This window comes from Epinephelus fuscoguttatus, linkage group LG20 (assembly GCF_011397635.1).
Source record: "Epinephelus fuscoguttatus linkage group LG20, E.fuscoguttatus.final_Chr_v1".
NCBI classification, from domain to species: domain Eukaryota; kingdom Metazoa; phylum Chordata; class Actinopteri; order Perciformes; family Serranidae; genus Epinephelus; species Epinephelus fuscoguttatus.
Genome location: NC_064771.1, coordinates 30,554,612 through 30,573,764, shown reverse-complemented (window position 1 = coordinate 30,573,764; position 19,153 = coordinate 30,554,612). Strand labels below are relative to the sequence as shown.

At 43.0% G+C, this 19,153-nt stretch overlaps 1 protein-coding gene across 1 annotated transcript; it reads left to right on the top strand.

The window, feature by feature from the left end:
* The first annotated feature begins 668 nt into the window (after nucleotides 1-668).
* Nucleotides 669-9,365, top strand: fbxw10 (F-box and WD repeat domain containing 10). Its single transcript, XM_049563138.1, has 12 exons — nucleotides 669-1,226; nucleotides 1,445-1,606; nucleotides 3,099-3,229; nucleotides 3,363-3,470; nucleotides 3,569-3,675; nucleotides 3,765-3,968; nucleotides 4,068-4,189; nucleotides 5,361-5,515; nucleotides 5,606-5,748; nucleotides 6,505-6,663; nucleotides 7,252-7,544; nucleotides 7,616-9,365. The coding sequence occupies exons 1-12, from the start codon at nucleotides 725-727 to the stop codon at nucleotides 8,302-8,304; spliced, it is 2,775 nt and encodes a 924-aa protein (XP_049419095.1). The 5' UTR covers nucleotides 669-724; the 3' UTR covers nucleotides 8,305-9,365.
* The last annotated feature ends 9,788 nt before the right edge of the window (nucleotides 9,366-19,153 follow it).

The following is a 19,153-nucleotide window of genomic DNA, read 5'->3' as shown; positions in this document are numbered from 1 at the left end:
ATATTGCTATAGCTGACTCTTGTATTGTGTCTATTTTTATTCTGGTTTTATATCAGAGTGTTTTAAGACCTTTTAATACCACCTTATATGAAATTTAAGAGCAATTATTTGGTCAGTCAAACAGTCTCTGGGTCCATCAGGCTGGAGAAGATTTTCACTTTAATGTGACTGAAAATATTTAAGACCCACCAAGTCTGAATTTAAGACTATTTAAGACTTTTTGAGGCCTCCTATTAAGAAAAACTAATTTAAGGCATTTTGAGACTTTTGAAGGACTTGTAGACACCTTATATGTACCTCTTATTATTTATTTTTTACTTTCCCTGTTTATCTGTACACATTTCTCTTTGTGCTGCTGCAACACACATTTCCCCTGTAGGAATCAAGAAAGTCTAATCTGATATTAAATTTACTTTTGTGCACAATTTAATTGAGGGAAGTCTGGGTTGTGTCGTGATGAAACAGGCACAGACAACTACATATGCTAGAAAATTATTGCAAAGTTATCACACAAACTTCACAGCCTGGACACTGAAGCTGAGTACCAGAGGTGCATTAGCTTGATAGCTAGCTCGGCTACTTTGCCTTGGTAGCATCCATTCCTTGTTGCCTGGCAACCTGCTGAATGATGTTTGTCGCTGTTGTTTGGGGAGAAAAAGTAACAACGGTTGCCTGGCAACGACGCGACCGGCAGCGAGCGCCACAAACTACTTTTAGCGTCGAAATGAAGTCGGTTACATTTGGTAGAAGTGCGTCCGCGTGCGAGCTGGACCGTCAAACAGCGGAGGGATGTGCACACATGTGCGGTATGTGTCCGACCTGCGTGTTCGCCCCCAAACCACCGGGCTCCGCTCCGTGTGTGTGGAGGGTGTCGGATGGATTCAGGAGGAGGTTCATGGTGGAGCTGCTGTTACGGTGCAGAGACGTTAAAGTGCTGGAGAACATCCAGAGGGTGCTGGGTGTCACCTCATGGAGTTTATTCAACTACGCCAGGTCAAAGAGCCCGGCTGCACCTCAGGGTCACCGCTGCCGGGGGATGGACGGGAAACCACACGGCATGGACCTGAATCAGATCTGGGACTGGTTCAACAGCAGCCCGGACTGGACCCAGTTTCATTATCTGTGCCGTCTCTTCTCACTCTGTGATCCGGAGCTGTTGCGCATGGTGGCTAATTTAACCAGTGTGCTGCTGGTCAGACAGAAACGAGGCTTTCTGCAGTTTAACGGTAAAAAGAAAACACCTTTTATTCATGTATTTTCTGCAGGGGACTCTTCCACTGCAGTTCCCACTGAGCACCACTAGATGTCGACAAAGGACACAGATATAGCTGCACAGTGGCTATCAATCTAATCCAACAAGATCTTTGCTCAGTGGCACTTTGCATTGTTTATTTTGAATAATAATAATCATCATCACCATATAACAATCTCATATAATTTTCAGTGAGTGGTCGCTGTACCTGTCAGCGTGATGAGGACAGTGATGGAGACTCAGAGGACCCTGCTCTCATGGTGGTCCCGGGGTCCTCAAAGTCTGTTTCTGGAGTCAGTAGACACAGAGACTTCATCAGCTGCCTGCCTGTCGATCTGTCAAAGAGGATATTAGGTAAGTCATCTACACAGGGAACACTACTGAAATGAGATGCAGTACTTTTGATACTGTCAACAGAGACACATGCCAGATTTGTATTTGTTATACATTTCAATTAGTTTTTATGTTTGCTATCATGTTATTTGTATGCAACATAAAATATTATACACACTGCACATTAATTTGATAATGTTAGGTTACAGAAGTGGAGTCGACTTTTCACTGCCTTCATGTTCAGTCTGAAGTGATCATTGATGTGTACTTACACTGAGAAATAAACGGAGCCAGTCGAATGGTACTATGGGGACGCAACTTAATTACTCAAGAATGCTCTTGTTAAGTCCGCTTCATTCAAGTAGTTAGCCCTGAATGAAGTGGCCACCCACTGACCACCGCTGGTAAAAATAATTGGAGGCCAACATTACAGTCTTTAAGAGGCTGTGGTGCCCTCCTTTTTTAAGCCAGCAAAGACAGTGGTGTCTTGTGAAAATAGGCAACCTAAGACCACCAGTGGTAGAAACCATTTTGCCATAGCTTGCTGGGAAATAACACTCCAAATTTAGGCTAAATTTTGGCGAGGGAACAACTAGCATGACCATTTTCAAAGAGATCCCTTGAGCTTTCAAGTTAAGATTTCTGCATGGGTTCTATAGGTACCAACGAGTCTCCCATTAACTCGAGAAGGCTTGTTCCTGGTAAATGTTTTCTTCCTTTAAGCCCAGTTCAGACCAAAGATTCACAATGAGACAAAACTGTTCAAGAACGTTGCAGAGAAAAGTTGCAGCGGTGTGAACTGGCCACCTGGGCTCGACTCAAGCCGGCTGACGGTGTCACCTGCAACTCCTACAAATTATATTCAGCCACAAAATAAACCTGAAAAGCTGCAAATCAGAATGGAAGTACAGAGTTGTTGCATAGAGATGATACACCGTCTCATCTAGTTGCATTGGTGTGAACTCCAAAAAGCATTGAGTTAAAGATAAGTTATGCTTTTCAACATTATAGACAAGATTACAGTATCATTTTTGTGTTGTACATTTTAAGAGTGGAAAAATAAGAACAAGAGCACCATGTAAAAGCTTGGGCACCTCAAGACACATCAGCTCAACTTTTGCCATGGTCTCAGACCATAATTAGCTTGTTAGGGCTCTGGATTGTTCACAGTCATTGTTATGAAAGGCCGGATGATGCAAATTTCAAAGCTTTATATGACTCCTTAGACCTTGTCCCACAATCAGCAGCCATGGGCTCCTCGAAAAAGCTGCCTAGCACTCTGAAAACCAAAATAACTGAAGCCCACAAAGCAGGAGAAGACTATAAGAAGACAGCAAAGCGTTTTCAAGTGAGGTCTAACAAAATTTTGAGCATGCCATTGTATGACGTATAAACGGTGTCCAGGCTAAATGATGACAGATAATACATATCGCTTTTTTTTTTTTGTCTTAACTCTTACTGTTAGTAATATTGTATACATGCAGATGTTATACTGTACTGTGTCTTCTGCCAGGTCTGTTAGACGAGCACACTTTGAAACGCTGCCAGAGGGTTTGTCTATACTGGCAACACCTTGCACAAGAAACCGAGGAGGAAATGAAGTTCAGAAGACATTTTCAGGATCAAGTTACGGCTATGATGAAGGTGGAGTGTTTGTATATTTACAGGATTCAAAAGTGTGTATAGTTGTAGTTTTTAAGGATTTTTTATGTAACAAATCGGCATAATTCTTTTAAATTTAAAATAAGAATGACAGTAATGTTTTTTTCTGTTCTAGAGGTGTAGAGGTATTAATATGGTCAGTCCAACTTACGCCAACATCACTGAAGTCCCCGTACCCGTCAAGGATAATGCCAAAGTTGATATTCATCCCAGTGTCCAACAGGTCAAAAAACAATACAAGAGCTCTAAAAACTTCTTTTTTTGTACCAGAAATACATTTGTCAGTATGTTCATTATCTTTTTTTTACCTTTATTTCACAGGTGAATCCATTTGAAGCTGCGTATGACAAAATCGAAACTAAGATGGTGCAAATGGAAGAGCGAAATGTTTACTGTGGTGCATATTTCACCACGGTGCTGCTGGACAAGTTAGTGCGTTCAGTTGTCTTTATTGTTAAGACTGCCTAACTAAACCCCGCAAGCTGGAATAAAAAACGTATTTGTTGGGGTTTGACAGAGAAGACCAACGTCGAGTGGTGGACTACAGAGGTGGATCATTCATGGCAATGAGCTCCAAGGACCGGGCGGTGCGTCTGCTTTACATGGCATCAGAAACAAAAGTTGTGTCCGTGATGAAGGGCCATGTTGGCGGCATCCGGGCCGTGCTACACTGTGAGGACAGAGATCTGCTGATAACTGCCAGCTGCGACTCGAGTATCAGGTGAGGAGGAGACGGACGCTCATTACTGACAATGATGAAACGTTCCTCTTTGTGACTGAAGTTGAATTGATGGGGCGGGTGTTTATTTGTTCTGTGTAGGTGTTGGGATGTGAAGACAGAAAGGTGTGTGATGGTGCTGTATGGTCACAGTGGCACCGTCAACTGCCTGGACGTCCACGGGGACAGACTTGTCTCAGGAGCCAGAGACTGTTCAGTAAAAGGTGAGCAGCCTTTGAGGAATAAATGTCTCTGTTCAGACATTCAGAAATATGAATAATCTGGAAGTTTTATGGTTTAGAAATACAGTCTTGTAGTTGAATTTGCACGAGCTGTATTGCTGTTTGTATTTGTTTGTTTTGGTTTTTTTACACAAGATTCTTTGTATACTTATACAAAGGATTCAAGCGATGACCCTTTTTGTGACGCTGCCAACACATTTCTAAGATTAAGACAATAATCTGCATGTTTTCAAGGAGCAGTGTGTAGGATTTAGTGGCATATAGTGGTGAGGACTGCAGCCTGCAACCAACTGAAACTTCTCACGTGTGCCGTAAGTGAACCCACGTAGAGGATTCCTTCAGTGTTCGTTGTTCATGAGATTTTTATGGGGAGCTGAATCATCCCAGAGGTCTTTTCCTCTCAAAAATAAATGGACCGGGGGATAAAAACTAAAGCAGTTTCAGTTACAAATCATGCTATTTGAAGATGGGCCGCTATACCAGCACCTGCTAACGTGTGCTCATCTTTTTTTTCTAATAACTTAAGATCTAGATGTTCAGGAGGTTTTTTCCTGGCAACGAAATATCCGCAGAGGTCTCCTACTCTCCTAAAACAGATGTTGTGATGTATAAAAAGATGTGATGGGAGAAACTTTGACCCACGCTTACGAACATTTTGGAGACGGGAAATTGGTGATGCAGATGGTGAGGTGGAAGCTTGACTGTAGTAATTGTTGAACATTTTTTGGCGCGCACCATTTTCGGCTTTTGTCCGTATACATTTTTAGTATGGATCCTACTCATTGTTTTATAAATGAGACACTGAATGAAGCAGTTTCACGTTACAAATCAGTGTCTTCCTATGCTGCTCGTCTGCAAACTACGGTGGCCGATGCAAAAACACAAATGGCCCTATCTAGAGCCACTGTTCGGTTTTTCAGTTATGGGCTACTGTAGAAACAGGGCGGACTCCATGAACGAGGACCTGTCCCCTATGTAGATATGACCAGCTCATTCTAAGGTAACAAAAACACAACATTTTTTGGTGATTATACACTAAAGAAAACATACTATTATATTCCATTCTGGCCAGTATATCCCCTTAAATCCTACACACTAGACCTTTAGTGCTTTAAAACATTATGTTAACTGAACTTATCCACCACATTGTAAGTGTGGAGTCTACACACAGGGAAGCATTTTGAAGAGTTTAATTTTAAGCACCTGAGTCCTGTCCAATGTGTGAGGATCAACACAAGAACAGTCTACAGCTGCTGTGATCGAGGCCTTGTTAAAATATGGGACATGGAGAACGCATCGCTGCTCAGGGTGAGGATATGAGTCATTTGTTAAGGACACTATACTGTACATACATCTACATTTGATATATTTGCATTTGTTCATACATTTCTCCCAAAGGTGATTGACGCCCACAGGAGCTCTGTGAAGTGCCTGTTCTTTGATGAATGGCACCTTTTATCCGGGGACTGTAACGGTCAGGTCATGGCCTGGAGCACTGCCTGCGACACTCAAGAGTGTCTCATGACCTTCAACCACCCAAAGTAAGCAAGAAACCTCTGGAGTTGATGATGCCCAGAGAGTTACTTGGTGATGAGCAGACTGTCTCGTCACAGTATCGGTATCTTCAAGATGATATATGTACATGTATCAAACCTTCCAAACCTTTCGAGTTTTGATACTTTTGTGAAATGTGGTGCCAGTTTCTCCGAGACGTTCTGTTATAATACAGCGCAAGTAGTGTGAAGGGTAAGTAGTAGACATCCCACTTACCTCTGCAGTCTTGTGCTGCATTCCATTGCTGTTGGAATAATCTGAAAAATGACTTCCCAATCATATTACTCACCTGATCTTTTCCTAAGCTCTTTATTCTGTCATCATGCTGTTTAAACGTTCCAAGCAAGAAAGTAGAGTACAGCACATCTTTGTAGCATCAGTGTTGTTTCCACATTACAACTTGAAGCTCACAAACACATCGAAGTCAGAATGACAACCATTCGAGCAGCATGTGAATGCACCATTGTGGCCTTGGCTGGCGTCAGTCTCGACTCGAGTCATGAGCACTTGGACATTCGACAGGCTGACCGGTACATAGCAGACACTAGAAAGAGTTGCTCATTTTGCCCATCATTAGTTTCGTCAACATTTGTTTTTTAATTGTAAAGGGATACATTGTGATTAGTATGTTTTTAAATGTATTTTGTCACCATCTCCCTACCCACTGCCATTCCTGACACTGCTAGCCATATATTATCATCTAATAACCCTAAATGTTGACTTGAATGTTGACTTGTCTGCAGGGAGGTCACATCTCTGACTCTCATGTACCTCCGTGTCATCACTGGCTGTGTGGATGGAAAGATTCGCATATTTAATTTCCTCACCGGAGATTGTCTGAGAGACATCACAGCAGAGGCAGAAACAGGCCGAATACTGTCGCTGCACTTCCACGACAACAGGTGACTCAGATGTTTATTTTCTATTATTGTTGGAAGAGCATGTTGTTGTGTTACGCCCCTTAAGCCTTGGTCAGTAAAGGAAATGGATGATAATGTTTGAGGTAACAGTCAGGTCAGCAGAAGGCCTAAAAAAAGCTTCAAGGTCAGGGTACTTGACCTTTGTTATGAACACACTCCATCTATCGTCTTCCAGTTGTGGCGGAGGGAACACAGCTGCCCAGGTAAGGGTGTCTAACTTGCTCCATTTCCATCGCTTCCAAGTTTAAGAGGAAGGGGCATTGTCCTGTGCCCCAGGCTCAACAAACGAGAGTCTCTTTTTAGATGTGTACAATTATTAAGAAACAGTTGAGGTGATTTAGAACGAGCCAGGTGACGGTATATACAGTGTTACACGCTGTATGTTGAGCTGTGATTCTCCTTGATCAAGTCTTCATTAAATACTGTGTGTGATCCATCAAAGTCTCTCTGAGGTCTCCTTCAGCTGTTAAATCATCAGCTCTGAAAGTTCTTCAACAATTGTATTATTCTTATTAGTGTGGTCTTCAGATACATTTGTGTCTCATACTTTCTCTCTACACTTTCCTTCAGTATATTAGTGAATGCGACATCCGGTGTGAAGCTCTACCACTTTGCCAAAGTGTTCTGGGATTACCAAGAGTCAACAGAGAGAGGCCAGGCTGATGTGGCGGCTCAGGATGGGTTGGTTTCAGAGACATCTGTTTCAGTCAGAAAGCTTCCCCTCACCTCTGTCGGGGCCGATCACACAGCAGTGGTGGCATCACACAGCCAACAGATGCACGACTGTAACAAGAAACCAAGGAGAGCTGAGCTGCTTTACGACACCTGCTCCCTGCCCACCTCCGATAAATGTCAAGCACAAGGTGAGCATGCTCAAGTTAGAAATAGTGGAAATATGTTTTGAGATCAGTTGAGTGAAATTTTTCCTTCATAGCCAGGGAGCGCTGTGAGACTGCTGAACAGTCTGTGATGCTGAGTGAGAAGGCAACGCGTGAACGGATAAAGAAGAGGGGGCTCCATCATCCTCAGACACGCGACTCCATCCTCCTCAGGGTCAACGCCATCCAGAAGGCACAGTGCAAGGACGAAGTCAGCATCAACATGGAAGTCAACGCCAGGCTGAGAGATTCCTGGGGCCCTCACACGTCTCAGGATCCTCTGCAATGCCACCTGAAACATGATGTTCATCCCAGGAGAGCCGAGACATGTGTCCCAATTTTAAAGAGAGCCGTCAGTCAAAATACGTCAAACACGGTCCAGCGCAGAGATGTCTCCACAACTCCCGTCACCATGCCGAGACGCCACGCCTGTTCATTTTCTAAAACAGCACCGCCTCACAGCGCTGACACACACAGGGCAATCAAGAGAATGAGTGGATTCACTACAGGGGCCACAGAGGGCCCACGGGCTCCTGCGTGCGTGAGATTGCTACCTAATCCAGAACACTCCATGAAGAGAAGCACCAGCTTGCCCAGGATCGGCCCCGTGGGTCCAATCAGAGAGCAGGGAGGACTCAGGCTGCTCACAGTGACCCAGCTGGAAGACAATCGAGCCAAGATGGATCTCAAGCAGAACTGTGAGCAGAAACTGTCCAAGAGGAATAACAAGCTGGAAACACTGTGAATAAAGTCACACATGCATCAATAAATACTAGTTTATTTTACTTTTTTATGATATGTGTCAGCAGAACTCCACTGCACAGTGGGTGTTTAGGATCCCTGGTAGTCCATGGGACAGATAGTTTTTTAAATGTGATGTTTCATTAACAGTCCACTAGGGGTCAGTATTGTATCATCTGATTGTGGCTGAGCAGTACAGAGGAGTTTTACTAAGCAGTTTGCTTTAGATTTTATTTTACTTTTTCTGTTCATTTGTAGTTTAATTATTTATCAGATGTATTTTTTTCGCCTTTTCTTCACTTTAACGTTTAAAGTTACTATTTATATATTCAGTTATAAAGGGAGGAGATGCACACACAGTTAAGTCAGTTTTTAATGCAGTACCCTTTACATATTTTATGGAATATGCATCTATAGTTTGACTGCATCGAAATTTGTAAAATAAAAAGTAGTATTTTCACATTTTTTAACATGTAAGAATTTGATTTTTTCCTCCCAGTAATTATGGTATTCTTTTTTATGATTTAGGCCCTAAGAATATCCTCCCTATGGAATATCTAAACACTCTGGTACAAAGAGCAAGTGTTAAGTGGTCGGCACTGATTACTATAAGTGTTGAAACCTGAGAGATTGAAGGAGCATTTTTGTAGTTTTTAAAAAAATTTGCACATGCCCATTGTTTCTTTGTGCAATGAGTATGCACCAGAAACAGTTACAACAGCAGTGGACAGCCAGTTTGTTTCCATGTTGTTAGCACTGCTTGGTCTAATGAGTATTTTACACTTAGACTTAGTGCTGCTGCACCACTTCATGGGCGTATGGAGCCGTCTGCTGCGCCCAATGTCGTTTGGTCCGTCAACAGCGTTCACGGTTCTAAGTCCGCCAGTCCACTGGTTTTGGATCAGACCTGATCAAACCAGCAGACGATTTTGAGAGTGGGATTGTTGTCGATGAGGACTGGAGGGAACAGTTAAGCATGTCCTGAGCACCACTTGTGTGTTTGATTAAGTTCCGTCATCCTTAAAGCGAAGGGGAATCAACGGTGACGAGATCTCCAGGAGGTGTTTTGGAAAATTTATCCTGTAAAGTCAATTCAGTGCGTGTGACGAGGAGCTATAGACAGCTGACGCCGGTGAATGGTCAGAGTTGTTTGTGCATTCTAGTGTGGACGGAGATATTCTGGAAAACAAAGGTTATGAGGACATCTTTTTTTTTATTAAGCAGAGGGGGAAATGTCTGTTTTAAAAAATATCTGTATATGTGTACACAGAGCCTAACAAGCTCTCAGATTCCAGCAGTTAGAATAATCAGTGCCGACCACTTTGTACCTGCTGTTTGTACCAGAGTGTTTTCATTTTCTGTAGAGAGAATATTCTCATTCACTGATTTTCCTTCAGTTAATGAATCATCCTGAAAAACACTTTTTCACTAATCAAGCTACAACAAATCTTTGTGATCTTTAGCGTCTGCTGTACTTCAAACAAGAAGTCATCAGAGTGAGAGGAGTTAGTCCCATCCAGGGAGACCTCTCACCCTGCCACCTGCCCTCTAGCCCCAATGCCTCAGGGGCATCATTAGGGGCGAGGAGGTTGAAGATCAGGGAGAAGGTCCTCTGCTTTGACAGCAGCAGCACAACAGCTGGGCACCAGTGAATAACAAAGGGTTATGAGGAGAACTGACTGGCTGAGATGTCCCACTCTGGAGAATCTCTTCTTTCAGGAGCGTTCTGCTGCTAATTAATTTGGTCTGCAGAAACTGGGGATAATGGCGTCTCCCCCTCCTTCTCCTCCTGTGGTAGTGTGACGTAGGCAGACAATGCAATCCCCTCCTGTCACCCCGAGCTCGGCTTAGCTTCGCCACACAGCACAGTTCCCCCATTGTTTCATCAGGTACGGAGTCTCTTGTCCAGGACCGGCAGAGCTGCAGGGGGGATAATGAGCGTAAAATCAAAGCAAAGTTAGAAAAGAGAAAGTCTTCATGGAGGATGCTCTTAGACCTTGTGCTCCCCAGAGCAGGCCCAAGGATTGGCCAGGGAGTGGAGGGTACAGGTTTATTTATGCATGAGGAGGAGCTTCAAACACATGACAGTTAACCCTCTCGCCATGAAAGGAGGTTTTAAGGGTTTGGGAGAAGGCGACAAAAGACGATTCAGTACGACTCAGCTGACCTCTGATCCGCGTCGATCTCCATCTCCAAAGACGTATATTTGCATCATAGTTCATTTGTCAAATTAATTTTTCAATTTTGTCATGCTGTGTCAGCGGCAGGGTTGAACTCTTAATTTGATTTAGACTAAAGCTGTAGAAATAGAATGAATAGAGAGGACAGTGGACTGTTTGAGATCTTGGCATATTCTCAAATTTAGTTTCCTTATTACACAGAAAAATACAACCATACACCAAACCAAATTTATCTCTTTCACCAAACTAAGACTAACATTGGTTTAATTTCTTTGTTAACTCATCGCAAAACACACTGAATTCAAACTGGACAGACATGAAATAAAACTCACCAAAGCTGTCTCAGTTAGTCTCGTCACTCATCTATTTAGTTAGTCCACTGTTCAGACATTCACCAGCTCTGGTTTAGTTGAAATAAATCCTTAATTCTGCAAGTTAGATGTGTAAATATACTTATCCGCACGTTATTTAGATCCCCGTATCTGCCTCTCAGCTGTCCACTGAGCAGCAGCTCTCACTCGTTCTTGGTTTGTTTCAACATACATGAAATAAATGTCAAAAAACAAAACAAAATATGTAATTGATAGTCACCATTGTGTATCTGAAAACGTACTACTCCTCTGCCTGTTTGGTTGTTACTGCAAAACCTCATCTCAGCGAGTCTGTGGCTTTATGTAGTTTGTTTTTACAGACGTTTAGCGGATGTTAGCCCGCTATGGTTCCAATGGCAGTAGTACACATAAAAATGCTGACCATCCTGCTATGTTGATTTGTACTAGAGTTTTAATCAGGCCCCCCAAAAAAACGGTCTGATCCCACATAAACCTAAACAGTCAGTCTCTGTCCAAGCCCGACTTGAGCTCGAACCCTGGCAGCAGTTTTGGGCCCGAGCCTGATTAAAAACCTGAATTTCTACTGTAAAAAAAATATGCAAAAACTAAAATAAAATAAATTGAAAAATTAAATAAATTTTAATTTTAATAATTTAATTAAAAATTAAAATAAAAAATGTGTTTTTTTTTACAATTAAAACATTTATTACGTGCAAAGGGCTGTTGTGTTCCCTCGCACCTCCTCTTATTTATTTCGTCTGACTCCTGTTATTTCAATAGTCTGCTGTCGGCTCTGCGTCTTGTGCACGACGTGTTCAGCAGAGGTTTGCACCCCTCAGAGCGTCTCCGTCTTGAGTGCACACAGCAGTCCATGGTGATCGAGCACATGTATGATGATCACTGCTCTCGGACTGCTGAGGAGGCAGAAGCAAACACTGCTAACCTAGTCTCCTTGTAGCTTCTGTCTCTCTCTCCCCTGGTTATCCACGATATTGCTCTGCTGTTCCATCACACTCTCTTTCTGTCTCTTTCCCTCTGGATTCAGTCCACTGCAACTCCTGACATTTGCACACAAGAGCTGCCAGTTTCATCGGTACATTGGTGAAAATGCAGTTGATTCAAGCCTGGGAAATATTAAGAAATCACAGCCCGGCCCAGCCCGACCTCGTGGGCGGGCAGAGAATCAAAGCTCTAATTCAAACAGGAATGTTCGTTCTACTCTTGTTGTATTTCTATGATTAAAACCCTGCTTCCAGACCAGGTCAGTCCAGGCCAGTCATGGTACAGAATGTGATTAACCAAATCATGCTCTGCATTATATTTGTATTTGCATGTCACTCAGACGGGTGGCTGACTTGCCCTGGAGCTGTCCAGATATCACACCGTCACCAGGTTTAACCAGAGCGGCGTCACATGCAAAAGCTCAATGAATATGCAAATCAAACCATTCTCATGGGGAAGTGACTCCCGATAAGAACAGGGACTAAATCACCCCATTGTGGAAAAACCTACTCTGGACACTGTTCTGAAAGGCAGCCGCACACACTGTGCTGTATCCTGGAGACTGCTGGAGAGCTGAGGCTTAAACACGGATCATAATGAACAACTTCAAGGGCTGACAGCACAGTGACATCAACACATGGGAGCGACGACAAGTGCCTTGATCTTAGGACAGCTTTAAACACCAGGCCACACGGCCAGCACTGTTTCCCAACCGTCCCCTGTTAGGATTCAGTAACAAGACCCATATGCCTTTCTGACCTCATTTGCAGATAGAGATCATAAGCGAAAGAGGATACAGCCAGAACGAGGGAAGGCAATTAACAGGAACACCATTACGAAGATATGGGACTGATTAACATCCACGTCCAGCCAAGCCAAATAGATAAGAGGGAATCTGATTGCTCATTGATTGGATGGCGGCGGAGCCTCTGCAGCGGGCAGGTTCTTGTTTTGTGGAGTTGGACCTTGCTGTGTTCAAGGGGCCTTGATTGAGCCAAAAAGAGCGGAGTGAAACCGCTGTGACCACACATCAGGAGGATGATCAAAGAGGCTACTGCTGGCTTCTGGCTCCTCGTGCACAGGGCTAACCCCCAACAGATGATTGTGTTAAGTTGTTACTCACAGATGGCTCAGCGCTAAGACATGTCAACAAGCGCCGATATGACGCCGCAGAGGTGACACCTGAATTAGCTGAGGTTCATGTAAAAGCTTCGTCTCCATATAAAGAGCCATTGTGTAATCGCACTGTAAAAGTACCAAGAGTTTTTCCTCCCGCTCTTGATTTTGTTTGTGTTTATTTAATTAAGTTTAAACTTTTTTTTTTTTTATTTATGAATTGACTGATTGTACCGTGGGACCATCTGTTTTTACAGCGTGACATCTGGAATGTGTTTTGGTAATTGCAAAGAGATTATTTTCTATCTGCAAGACCTATTCTATACAAAAGACCTACAGAAAAACAAACAAAAACAAAATCAAACACAGTGCTGCTTTATGACCCAAGGCTATGGCATATATTACACTTAAAAGTTGGATGTTTCTGTGCCATCATTCACAGACAGCACTGATTTTTACTGCTCGTCCTCTGGGGGGCCCACTAGACCTGCTGAAAGAGCCTCTCAGTGGCCAGTCCTGAATGTTTCAGCCAATCATCAGTGCTTTAGCAGTTTAAATCTCATATCTTCTGTGTTTGTGACCAGTTTAGTTAAAATCATGTCTGGCGTTAACTGTATGACCTCACAGTTATTGAGAATTAATCTTGTAATTAGTGTAAATTGCATGCAAAATTAAACTGCACCATCTTTCTCTCTGTAAATGACTATAATTAAATGCTCATAAAAGAAATGAGGAGAATTTCATTGCAGTCTGAAACTACTTTAATAACAGTCTTTCACAATCCATTCGAAAAACGGTATTTATTAGGTTTTCACGGCATGTCAGAGCGAATGTGTTTCAGTGCGTCACTATTAAACAAGAGAGAAGGGTGTCATGGATTGACCTGTGGTCTCAATGGTCCCCAGTCTTCACAGAGCAGCCCCAGACACATGTAGGCGACAGTGTTAAGTGTCATAATTCCACTATTTTCTCAGACATAAATACGGAGACGTGAAAGTCAAAGGTCAACTGCATAAAACTTCCCTACTTAGAGGTCAGTAGACGCGAATCGTCTGAGGGTGGAGGGGGGGTGGCACCTTGGAACAAGAAGGCAATTCACAGGCCAAGAAGTTGTGGCAAACGGCATCTGACTCTACTTCCTGCCACAAAACGAACAGAAAATTAATTGTAAAGCCGGACTACAAAGGTCTTCATGCACCACAGAAGAAGAACAAAACACTTAAGTGGCCCCAGAGCTGCAGCGGAGGATTCGAGGCTTTGAGTTGGATTGTGCTTTTCTTGGTATCGCACTGAAGAGACAATTGAAACCATTTTTCTGAACTGAACAAAAACATGAACATACAATGTTTTTGTTCTCATTTTTCACAAGTTGAAGTAAAAATCCTAAAACTTTTTATGCACACTAAACTCTTATCTGTCTTCAGTTTTGTTCAGAAATTTGTTAACATCAGTGTTAGTGAGGGATTCTCCTTTTCCATGATAATCCATCCACCTCACAGATGTGGCACATCAAGGTGCTGATTAAAAAGCATGATTACTACACAGGTGTGCCACTGGATTGTCATAATAAAAGGCAACTGTGCAGTTATATCACAAAACACAATGTCACAGATTTACTGCAGTGATGTCCAGCCGAGCTGCTGCCTGTAAAGTGAATGCTAATTTTACTACCATAACCCATCTCCAATGTAGTTTCTCAGAATTTGGCGGTACATCCAACCAGTCTTACAACCCCAGACCATGCAGGGCTCAACCATAAGGATTGCATGGTTGCCTGGGCAGGTAAATCTAGCTACCTCCTTTTCTGACCAGACATATGGGAAAAAAAAATGAAACAGTTTTTTCCAGAGCTGATGATGGAAATTGCGAAGGAGCGAACCAACATGCTTCTCTCACATGCACAACATCGATCAGGTATTCGCAAGAAAATGGCAGTGGCTACAGACGGGTACAGAAGTTTATGAGCTGAAGCACAGGTGAGCATCTTAATTATCCTGGAAACCACAATCTAGTTGGGTGCAGTTAGATGGATGGATGTGGGTGAAACTCCAATTGCATATTGCGTAGTTTGTGGTAGGTTGAGAGCAAAAAAAAAAACAGTCACAACATGACAGCTACATTTGGTGTTTGTTATCTGATAACCCCTCATAAATAAAACAGTTTGTATGTGTATGTAAGTGCAAATAAACTTCAAGGCAAGTAGATTTCTGACAAAAAAAAAAAGGTCAACGTTGAAACATGCCACCCCACCAACTCAGAGCCTCCACATCCAGCATCTTCACCTGCAGGATCATCTGTGACCAGCCACCCGACAGCTGATGGAACAGCAAGTTTGCACAACCGAAGAATTTTTGCGCAAACTGTCAGAAACTAGGGGCGGGGGGAAAAATCGATGCAGGATAGTATTGATACCCCTATCAGAAAGTGTCTCAGGGAAGTTCAAATCAGTGGCTGGTCTGGAACTTGCAGGTGAAGAAGAAGATGTGGAGGTCCTGGAATGGCTCACTAGACTGGTTGAATGTACTGCCAAATTTTCGGGAATGACATTAGACCAGTTGGGCAACTGAGTTAGATTTACTAGCCCCACATGGCATTTTACTTGCCCCTGGTAATGGGTGTTCCTTTTTGTTGACCCCTGCATGGTCTGTGGTCGTGACGCTGGTTGGATGTACTGCCAAATTCTGGGAAACAACTTTGGAGACAGCTTATGGTAGTGAAATTAACATTTTAGATTGGCCTTTTATTGTGACCAGCCCAAAGCGCACCTGTGTAATAATCATGTGGTTTAATGAGCATCTTGATATGCCACACCTGTCAGGTGACTGGATTGTGTTGGCAAGTCACACGAATTTTGACAAATTTGGAAAGAAAATTTGAGAGAAATAAGTCTCTTGTGTGAAGAAAAAGTCTCAAATCTTTTATTTCAACTCATGAAGTGTTGGGCTTACATTTTTATTCAGAGTATTAACAATTATCTTCGTCAGATACAGTAAATGGTGATTGGCTACAAAAACATTGCCACAATGAAGAGAAGTGCTTCTATTTAAAGCTCGGCAACACACCGACAGTGTGAGACAGAGTTCGGGACAGCTAATGGACATCTTTATCAGCTCTTTCCTCATCGTTTGAGTCATGCACTTAATCACAGTCTGACAAACTATTTAGCTGCTCGCTCATGTCAAGTACAGATGTTTACTCTCCTCTGAATCCTGATACCAGCAGAGCTCTCACTGTTTGGAGAGGTCACGTTACCTGATAAGAAAGGGCCCCCACTGCTTGTGGGCCCAGCAGCATGCCCACACAAAAAAATCTCACTTTTAGGGGGGCTTTTAAGGCTGAGATTCTGATTGTGAAATGGGTGTTGGTGCATTTTCTTTTGTTGAAAAGAGTCATTTAGTTTGCATTAATCAAGAAACTGCAGTGTGGGGTGAACTGCTGCTGCCCTTGCATGATAACTCTGATGGATGTGGCCCACTAAAGTCTCCCCTCAGGAGGTTATCATTTCATTTCTTCAAACTTTTCACCTCACATTATTGCTTAAAACTTAATCCCCTGAATATTTAAGCAACTCAAGCATCTTATGAAAACCTTCATTGCTATTTACCCTGCAGCTGGACTCACTATCTTTCTTTAACCCACCCTTCAACAGTCACAACAAATGCCACTTTCCAGACACGATAACTCGACTGCTGTTTGTACAGCAAATACTCTGTGGGGTTCTTACGCTCTCCTTGCTTGACCCTAACCCAGGAAGAGCCTTTTTTGGAGCAGAGGAGAACCGACGGGTGTCCGAGCTTAGATATTTCACAGCTCAGCGGGTTCCCTCGCATGTTGATACAAGTGCTGGGAAATAACACGCAGCTTGGTTGATTCATGCCATTTGTGTTTTTCGTTTAGTTGTCATGTGCAGGATTTCTTTTAAGAGGACCTGGGGATAAAACTGACCCATATTAGCCGCAGATGTTTTGGGTCATGGAGTGGAGTGTCTTATGCGGTTTTCCCAGGGGCTCGTGTGGTGAGAGGAGTATCACACATGGATGCCAGAGGGGGAGCCGTAGTAGGAAGATGAGCATTTGTTGCGACCTAAAGGTAAGAGTTTGTTACTGGAAAGGAGCCGGTTTAAACTCCTGGACCAGTCGATAACCTTGAGAGGGCAGGATTAAAGAAAATGGCTCCTTTATCAGCAACTGTCTCCCTACGTGCAGACATTCGTGGCTGAAAGACATTGCAGACCTTAAGCCAAAACATCAACCGTCATTAACTTGATGTTGAAATTATTTTCCAGCGTACTCCAGCTACACTTGTCTGCACATGGGGTCAATGTACCCTTGAGCAAGACACTAATCCCTCAACTGCACTTGACTAGCTCTTCAGGCCAAAAAAGCTGCAGCTTGTTGTTGTACTTTGCTATTAAAAATTCTTTTTTTAACCAGTATGCTTAAAGAACCAGTTAGACATTTTGGGAAATGCACTCAGATTGTCACTACTCTCATGTCTGTACACTAAATAATAAGGTTAAGCCAGCAGGTGAATAATTATCTTAGCATAAAGACTGAAAACACAGGGAGACTGCCAGGTTGACTGTCTAAAGTTAAGAAAATCCACCTACCAGCATCTCTAATGCTACAACTGAAACCAAGATATAACGTATTAATAAGTACATTTTAAAAGTGCTGGCAGGCAGGAAACTCTTAACAGACCACTAGCAAGGCTGCTTTCAGACCTAGAGTTGTCTTGCTTTGGTCCAAATCAGGGACTCATTTTGTTCTATAACTGAACATCACATCTGGGTGATGCTGTCAGTTGTGCGTTAGCATGTTGGCCATCACATTACCTGTAATAGTGGAGTGATGCCTGCACACCATCCTCATCTTTTACCAGAGATGGGACCAAGTCACACATGTGCAAGTCTCAAGTAAGTCTCAAGTCATTTTTTCTTGGGCAAGTCAAGTCACAGGTTATGGCAAGTCAAGCCAAGTCAAGTCAAGTCCTGTAATAGGTCAAGTCCAAGTCAAGTCACCTTATTATTGTAATTTTACCTGCAGAATCTGATCTTAATAAAGTGAAAAGACAAGATATAAGTAACTGTCAGTAAACACTGACTTCATCGCTGCAATGTTTACTTTGCAGAGACGACCCCCATGCGTGCGCGCGCACACATGCACACACACACACACACACACACACACACACACACACTAACCAAGGCAGCGGCCAAAATCACCCATTTAGCTCATTTAACCCTGTGTTGCTCGTTCATTAAACGTACAGCCGGTCTTGTGATGAACCGGTCGGAATGTTCGCTCATGTTTTCTGGGGTTAATGTTAGCAAATAAATTAAAAAACAAGTTCCACCAAACCGACCCACCACCCCACCCCACCCCCGTATCGTATCAAGCTAACGTTAGCTAACTACCGACTAACCAGATAATATTAGCTAATTGACAAGCACTTACTGGGCAGAATGACTCTTCAAATGACGAACAAAGTTTGAAGTTGTTGTCTGGCTGTTTGAGATGTTTATGCCGCATGTCTTGCACTGTGCTGTTCGTCTTTTGCCGTAATAATGGTAATTCCGAAAGACGAAGACGATGACTCTCGGTACCCCTCCCGCTGACATGTTGATGCCTATCTGATATAAGAGGGCCTGTTTCTCCAATAAACACGTAAGGTACGTAGAGAGGGCATGACTGATTGACAGGGTAGTGATCCAATCATGACAACGCCATTCTCAGCCTGCGCTCCTACCGGGTAATCGACATTATTTTTTAAATTAATTTATTAATTTTATATTCTAACCAAAAACATGATGTGAATAACACTCAAGTCGTTCAAGTCATCGTGTCTCAAGTCAAGTCCTGAGTCTTTAACTTCCAAGTCTGAGTCAAGTCTCAAGTCTTTTATTTTTTGTCAAGTCAAGTCACAAGTCATCAAAACAGCGACTCGAGTCGACTCGAGTCCAACTCAGAATGACTCGAGTCCCCATCTCTGTCTTTTACACAACTCTCTCTCCAGTGCTGATGTAGCTGACCAGGAACCTACAGGCGTGTCTTCCAGCTCCAGTATTACATTCGCACTTGCCATTGTGCGACCCACTGTGAACCATAGCACCTGTCGCTAACGCTGTAGGTCTACAGCTAAAAGTTTCCAAACTTGGCTTGTGAACTGCATTACGTAGATCTTTTGTAACATATTGTAGCGTCCCCTTAACAATGAGGCTACG